Source organism: Verticillium alfalfae, genomic scaffold (genome assembly GCF_000150825.1).
Source record: "Verticillium alfalfae VaMs.102 supercont1.1 genomic scaffold, whole genome shotgun sequence".
In the NCBI taxonomy this organism is placed as follows: Eukaryota; Fungi; Ascomycota; class Sordariomycetes; order Glomerellales; family Plectosphaerellaceae; genus Verticillium; species Verticillium alfalfae.
In genome coordinates this window covers 3,723,623-3,730,961 of record NW_003315038.1, presented here as the reverse complement: position 1 = coordinate 3,730,961, position 7,339 = coordinate 3,723,623, and the positions used below count along the sequence as shown (strand labels likewise).

Genomic DNA, 7,339 nt, shown 5'->3' with positions numbered 1-7,339 from the left:
TTCAGTCCCGTAACTAAAGCCTACCAAACGCCGAGAACCATGCTACAGAGCATCCCTGGTATCATGCGCCGCGCCCTCGCAGCATCTAGACCTTAGTGTCGACCTTCTTCGCCTGGGGGGCGCCAGACTCGCCGTTCTCCTCACGCCCGCGCTTTCCGTTGTCATTGACGGGCTTGCCCTCGCTGGTGGTGGCCTGGATCGTGGGCTGGGCACTGCGGGAAGAGACATGTTAGTCGGAGTTCGACAAGACATAACGAGGAGATGTACGTACGCGTTGCGCTCATCATTGCGCGAGTTGTCGCGGGCCACCGCGGTCTTGGAAACCTCCACGACCGCGACCACCACCACGGCCACGTCCACCGCGGCCACGCCCTCCCCTGCCACCGCGGCCTCCACGGAAGCCGCCCTTCTGATCCTGGTCACGGCGGCTCTTCCAGTCGTCCTTGTCGCCGCCGTTGGGGCGACCGCCACGTCCGCGACCGTTCGTCTTGCCGGACTTGCCACCCTTGCCCTCCCAGAACTTCCTAGCCGAGGCGCTGGGCTGCATCTCGCCGCGAGCAATCATGCCGCTCTTCTCGGCGACATAGGCGCCCTTGGACATGATCTTCAGCTCGTGGCCGTTGTACTTGGGCTTGGGCTCGATAGCCAGGAAGGCCTTGGCGCCCTCCTCGGTCTTGAACTCGACAAAGACGGAGCCCTTGAAGAGATTCTCGTCTGTGCGACGGAGACGGACGGCCGCGACATCGCCGCCGTGCTCGGTGAAGAAATCCTCGAGATCGAACTGGGTCTTGGGGGTTTCGTCACCGAAACCCTTGACATACACAGCGCGCTTGGTAACGTCGTTCTTATCGACGGTGAGCTTGTAGGGCTCCTTGCGCTTGACCTGCTCCTCGCCCTCCTCGCCGATGACCTCGAGGACGGTGCTCTCCTTGAGCGCGCTCACAAGCGTTGCGTAGTTGGGGTAGCATCGCATGCGCTTGAAGTTGTGAATGTGCTTGACGTCAACGGGCTTGTTCTCGGGACCACCAGTGAGGTTCCAGAGGTGCTCATCTGAAGGGAGGTTGGCATCGCTGAGGTAAAACTCGACCTGGACATGCAGTTAGCCAACCGGTCGGGGTTTTCTAGGAAACGTGGTCGCGCGCCGGGAGGAACCAAACTTACCTGACGACGCATCTGGCTGGGATCATCCGACTCGGGTAGGAGAGAGGCATCGAACTTCTTGTTGTTGCGGCTGTCGCGCTGATCGTGCTGGGCGCTGGTCTTGATGATCTTGGGCTCCTCGGTGGTCGCGGCAGCGACCTCGGCCTCAGGCTCAGCAGGCTTGTCGGCGGCGGCAACCGTCTCGTCGGTCTTCTCGGTCGCGGCCTCGACAGGGGCGGTCTCGGCGGCAGTTTCGACAGCAGGAACAGCCTCGTCGGTCTTGGGGACCTCGTCAGCCTTGGTAGGCTCAGCGACGGCGCTCATGGTCGTGGTTGTGCAATTTCGGGATCGAACTCTGTAAATTTTGTGTTTGAATGTGATTGAAGATGAACACTCTGGGCGCAGGAGAAATGGCGTCGAGATAGAAGTAGTTGGTAGCACAAAGGTAAGTCGCGTGTGTTGTGTCTGACAGCAGAAAAAGTGTGAGTAACCGGCCAAGCAAAAGTTGCGGGTGCAAGGTAGGTGAAGCAACGGAAAACGACAGGGGACTTTGGATGGTGGCGGGGTAAAGCAGCAGCGGCGTGAAGAGGTTGGGATGCACGTCGATGGGGTGAGGACAGAGACATACAATAGATCGAAGCTTGTCGTAGCAACTGTGTGTAGAGTGGTCCAAGATTCTACAGGGTCAATTGGCAATGCTCATTGGAGTACCTCAGGTAGGTAGGTAGGTAGGTGAAGAAGGTAGACTGGATCTAATCGAGTCTGGATGGAGTTTTTTTTTGCGCGATGCGCTGAACTGCATGCAGCAGGCGCCAGGCGTCCTGCAGAGGCAGGAGCTTTCCATTCTGCCGCACGCAAGAACTCCACACCGCCTGCAGCACCCGTGTACAAGCCCCACATCGCAAGGCGGGCAAGTGGGGTCGCAGAAACTTGTGAGCCTGTCTCGTCTCAGCTCAGGGAAAGAGGAACCCAAGCACAGTTTGCTGACATAAGGCATCCCGTTGCCAGCTGGTGCACCAAGCTGGACCAGCCGGAGACTGATAGTTGAATCGCACGTGACCACGAGTCTCGGGGGTGCTGCACGCCAGACCATCACCAATTTTTTGGATGCCGCGTCGCATGGTTCTCGAGCGAAGCCTGCACGCCCAGCATACCTCAAGGCACATCGACACTGCCCCGAGGCCCAATTCGCCAGCATGAGAGCCCGACGCCCCAGATTCTACAGCTTGAAAAAGCCTGTACGTGACAACCCGTCCCGAGCATGCCCCAGAGCACCTTCTCTCGCTTCCCGCTCTCCCCCCTTGATCACTCGCCATGCTGGCGCTTCTGATATGAGCAGCCATGACCGCCGCTAACGCAGTCCTTTAATAGAGAGTCCGCATGTCATGGAACAAATTCAACATGTACAACCTAGCTCGTATGCAGCTCTCGAGAAACCGTAGATCAGGGACCTTTTTCCAGCAAAAATGGGCAGCCAAGTCTCTCACCCGTGGTTATCACGGCGGTACCATGCGTGAGGGCGACTGGGAGCGCATGTTCTCTCGTCGCCTCCTCGGCACCGTCGACATCGATCCTGCCTACCTCGCCCGGTACGACGGCTCTGAACAGGCTGCCGGCCGCGGCTCCGGCAGGGACCTCGATCCCAACGACCCCAGGCCCGCCGTCTCGGCAGACCAGTTCTCGAAATCATGGAACGCCCGCCGCCGCAGGTTCGAAAATGAGGCCAACAACGAGAGGTCCGGTACCTTTCACCACATATCTGCCAAACGTGTGGTCGAAAATGACGACATCTGGATCAAGACGAACGACGTCGCCAAACAAATGACCCCCTATATGCAGATGACCTACGCTCCACTGGAGAGGCGGTTGGAAGTCGCCATCTTCAGGGCGATGTTTGCGAGCAGCACTCTGCAGGCGAGACAGTTTTGCATCCACGGCGCCGTCAGGGTCAATGGTCAACTGGTACGCATTCCTCTCTGTCTTCTCTATCTCTCTCTCTCTCTCTCGTACCAAACCAATTTATCAGGCTCTCATCATCTGACTCTTTTTTTCTGTTCACCTTTAGATGCGATCCCCAGGCTATCTCCTCAACCCCGGCGACATGTTCCAGGTCGATGTCGAGCGTGTCCTCTACGCCACCGGCAAGCCCAAGAACCCCCAAGAGATTGCGCGTCTCGACAAGCTCCTGCGGGAGCGTGAGGAGCGAGAAGCCGCCGCCGAGGCCAAGGACGCCGCCCTCCGCGCCGCCAAGCGCCAGGAGCTCGCCGACAAGCTCAAGGCCGGCGACCGCGGCGGCGGTGAGGGCCCCTCGGCCGAGGCCTCAGAGCAGGCCGCAGGCGAGACGGCTGTCGAGGCAGAGTCGGAAGCCTCCGTCGAGGCTGCGGCCACCGATGCCGACGCGGCCGGCATGCTTCGGCGAGGACGGCGAGCCCATGACGGAGGACGAGCGCGCCGCTCAGCACAGCCACAAGCCGCCAGTCTCATCCAGGATGCCAAGACGCTGCTCAAGGACGGCCAGGACAAAGATGAGCGCCAAGGCACAAACAGCGCGTCCCGCCTCTTTCCTTCTCCGAGGCCAAGCCGCGCCATCTCTCGCCTCGGACAAAGAAACGGCGCGGCTCTCGACCCGGACGCCGACCTCTTCCCGCGACTCGGTCATGACCCAGCTCGCCACCATCCTCAAGGGGCCTCAAACCTCGACCACGCCCAAACAGGCCAAAGGCGGATGCCCGACGCCCGCCGACGCCCGCGGTCGTCGACACCGCTGAGCCCACCCCCCAGACCTGGGAGCAAGAGCTCCAGACCCTCACCAAGGCCGAGCAGGACGCCCTCGCGCGCCTCCTCGCCGAGGACGCCGAGAACCCCGTCGACGAGACGAAACCCTACCTCACCCCCTGGCAGCCGCGCCGCTACATCGCCCCTTTTGCCTTCATCCCCCGCTACCTCGAGGTCAATCAGAACATCTGCGCCGCCGTCTACCTCCGCCACCCTGTCGCCCGCCGCGGCGAGGCTGAGGTCCCCACCCCTTTCCCCATCGACCAGAACCAGCTGGCCTTCAACTGGTATCTCAGGAGGCGTTAGAACGAGATTCAGCGTTCCATTTAGTAGAGCTTGAGCGATATAGGCCGGTTCTTGTTGATACGTGGGAGGGGATGTGGACCGGCCCACGTGGCTCGTGACAGAGTATTGGCTGCACAGCCACCATCACGGCGTGTACAACATTGGAGTAACTATGTAGAAGGTCAAAATGTAGTCTCAATGTATTATCATCAACACTTTTATTCGTGATTAGCGTCGTAGGGTCAGGTCACTTGTAGTGTTGGGCGAAGAGCATATGCATGACAATTCGTGAGGCACACGTCCTCGTCAAGGTGATCAAATTCAGGAAACTGATCTTCAATTCGCAGACGAAACCAGTAACTAAGTAAGGAAGAATACCTGCAAGGGAAATGACATGCTAAGGGACCGGAGGACAGCTCTCGTCAGACGCACAATGGACTGACCAAAACCCTTCCCATCTTCCACACCTCCGCACCTCTATAGCCTTATCCGACTAGAATACAAACACAACAGTCGCAAACAAGCCGTGCAGCGCTACGCAACGACAGGAGCCCTATAGGAACTGCAAGGGATAAAACAAGGCTCCAAAGGTATCAGGGGTATTGAGAGTGCCGTCATATTAAGAGAAACCCGAGATGGGTGGCGAAACCGTTCCGTCAAAAGAACAAGATTTCGATCCTTTGCTACGGCAGTTTGCCTCTGCTGTCCAGCTATTGCTTCTCCGCAGCGTCTCTTGCTTCGCCCTCCACCACGAAGGGCAGGACAAAAACAGTGTCGCTGGTTAAAGTGCCCCAAGAACTCCTAGTCGTCATGATCGTGGCCTCGCAGAAGCTCGATCCGCAATCTGCAATCTTTTCTGGATTTTGTCTTTCCGTTCATAGCCTGCATTAACCCACTGCTTGACTGCTTCATGGAAAGACTTTTGGATGACGATGAAGGGTCGCCGTTGATTAAAGGAAAGCTTGCGAGAGTGTGATTAAAAAAAGAGGTCGAGAGAAGGGCGGTGGTAAGAAAAGACAAGAATAGAATCTGACAAAGAGGCGCATTGAGCTTTGTGTGTATGGGCATCATGGGTACTCAAACATGGGGTCGTGGAAGAAGCGAGTAGGCGAAAGGCAACGTCAAGGGGCGCTGACCACCTTAGCGGAGCGAGAAGCCTCCCCTCTTCTTGGTCTCCTTGCCCTCTATGGGACGACCGCTCTCGATCCTCTGCTTCTTCTCCTCGAGATCCATCCGTTGGCGTTCTAGTTGCTCCTTCATCTCTCTGTGGCGAGCGTAGAGCTCCTCTTCGCTCTGCTTGAGCTTGCTTTCCTTTTCGGTGACCTTCTGCTGGAAGACCATCTTCATCTCGGCCTCCATCTTGGCGAGCTTCTGCTCGTGCAGCGCACGCTCCTCCTCCTGCTTGACAGCGGGGTTGACCTCCTTGAACACGCTGGGATCCTGGGACACGCCCATGGCGATGAGCTTGTCGGTACGGTAGTTCTCGTAGAGTGTGTTGTTGGTGTGCTCCTTGAGTTCCTCCATGTGGGTGCGGATGAGCATCTGGCGAAGCTTCACAAAGTCGCAATGCTCCTCATTGTCGACCTCGATGATACCCCAGGGGTAGGCACGGCCACGAACCTTGCGACCGTCGGCGGTGGTGATCTCGTTACCAGCACCAACCACGGCGAAGGGAACCTTGGACATGATCTCATTGTTCTCGGCAATGGTCTCCTCGTCATCGAGCTCGTACCTCGGGCCCTCGAAGATTTGGATTCCGTGGTACTTGATGTCGGCGAGGATCTGGGTGCTGGTTAGTTAAGTGGCGGTGTAACTGGAATGCATATGCAACTTACGCGGGCCTTGAAGCTAACAATTTCCTCGTCGGTCAGGGTGTCAGACTTGGCAATGACGGGAATCAGGTTGACCTTGGTGTGCAGGCGGCGCATGACTTCGATGTCCAGAGGCTTCAGGGAGTGGCCAGTAGGCTGGATGAAGAACACGCAAGCATGGATGCGGTTATCCACGATGTTCATGCGGTTCACCTTGTTCTCAGCATCGAGATAGGCGTCGTATCGCTGCTCGATGTTGTCGACAATCGGGCGCCAGGACTCGTCGTTGTTGACGAAGTCGCCGAAACCAGGGGTATCGACAACAGTCAGGCGCAGCCGAACGCCAGCTTCTTCGATGTCCGCGCTGATAGACTGAATGGAGACAGTCTTGGGAACAATGTCGAGGCTAGGTCCCTTGCGCTCCTTGGGAGGGTAGAGCGAGGTGTTGAAGAGTGTGTTCACGAGAGTCGACTTGCCGAGTCCGGATTCACCTTGAGATTCCAGGTCAGTTGAGTGTTTTACACAGAAGTATACAAACCACATACCAACGACCATCACGTTGAAGTTGAAGCCCTTACGGACACTCTTGCGGTGCCATTGGTTGGGCAGGTTGGCGAACCCAACGTAGCCAGTCAACTTGCGGCGAACGATGTTGCGGAGGTCGCTCGAAGACTGAGCGGCCGGGGAAGCACTGGGAGCAGCGCCTAAAGCCAGAGTTAGAAGGAGCGATCGCGCTTAGATTGCCCAGTGTCACTTACTGGAGGCGCGGCGGCCAAGGGGGCGGGAACCGCGGCGGCCCGTTGCGGCGGGGGGGACACGGCGGGAGATGCGTTGGAAGAAGCTATGAGCCAAAATGTTAGCAATCAATCGACATAAACTATGGTAAGCTGTTCATTGTGCTGCAGTCGTGCAGGAAGGCAAAGGAGACTGTGCTAACGCAAACATTTATGGCCAAGGTCGTGGTCGGCCATTGCCTTTGCTTTCACGAGATGTTCCGTTTCGGGCTTGGGCGGCTTCACAACCGCATCGAAAAGGTCCTGGAAGAACTCGTCTGGAATCGTGTCCCCGGGGGCGTCGATGGATGGAGCATCAACATAGAGCATGCTCCTGTAGTGACGAACCGTTGGCTGAGCTGAAGAGGGCCGCGAGCCAACGGTGTCGTCCTTGCTGATTGGCAGGCTACTGGATCTTCTCGAAGGAGATATGATGGCTTGGCTGGGTGTTGACCGGCTGGCCCATAATGAGCTGTTGTTGTTGCTCTTGTCTAAGTGGACACTTCGTGCTCGGGCCTTGACGTGTTCGACCATTCTCATCGCCATTGAATGCTA

At 57.6% G+C, this 7,339-nt stretch overlaps 3 protein-coding genes across 3 annotated transcripts; 1 reads left to right on the top strand and 2 right to left on the bottom strand.

Annotated features, from left to right (window-relative positions):
• Nucleotides 1-283: 283 nt before the first annotated feature.
• On the bottom strand, nt 284-1,848 carry VDBG_01126 (RNA-binding La domain-containing protein; the record flags this gene model as incomplete). Its single annotated transcript, XM_003009397.1, has 3 exons — nt 284-1,087; nt 1,162-1,605; nt 1,769-1,848. 2 exons carry the CDS (start codon nt 1,462-1,464, stop codon nt 284-286), a joined length of 1,107 nt encoding a protein of 368 aa, XP_003009443.1.
• A 693-nt stretch (nt 1,849-2,541) lies between these two features.
• VDBG_01125 (conserved hypothetical protein) lies at nt 2,542-4,221 on the top strand (the record flags this gene model as incomplete). Its single annotated transcript, XM_003009396.1, has 3 exons — nt 2,542-3,102; nt 3,206-3,690; nt 3,855-4,221. 3 exons carry the CDS (start codon nt 2,542-2,544, stop codon nt 4,219-4,221), a joined length of 1,413 nt encoding a protein of 470 aa, XP_003009442.1.
• A 301-nt stretch (nt 4,222-4,522) lies between these two features.
• On the bottom strand, nt 4,523-6,956 carry VDBG_01124 (septin-11; the record flags this gene model as incomplete). Its single annotated transcript, XM_003009395.1, has 4 exons — nt 4,523-5,982; nt 6,036-6,502; nt 6,770-6,852; nt 6,949-6,956. 4 exons carry the CDS (start codon nt 6,954-6,956, stop codon nt 5,341-5,343), a joined length of 1,200 nt encoding a protein of 399 aa, XP_003009441.1.
• Nucleotides 6,957-7,339: the final 383 nt, after the last annotated feature.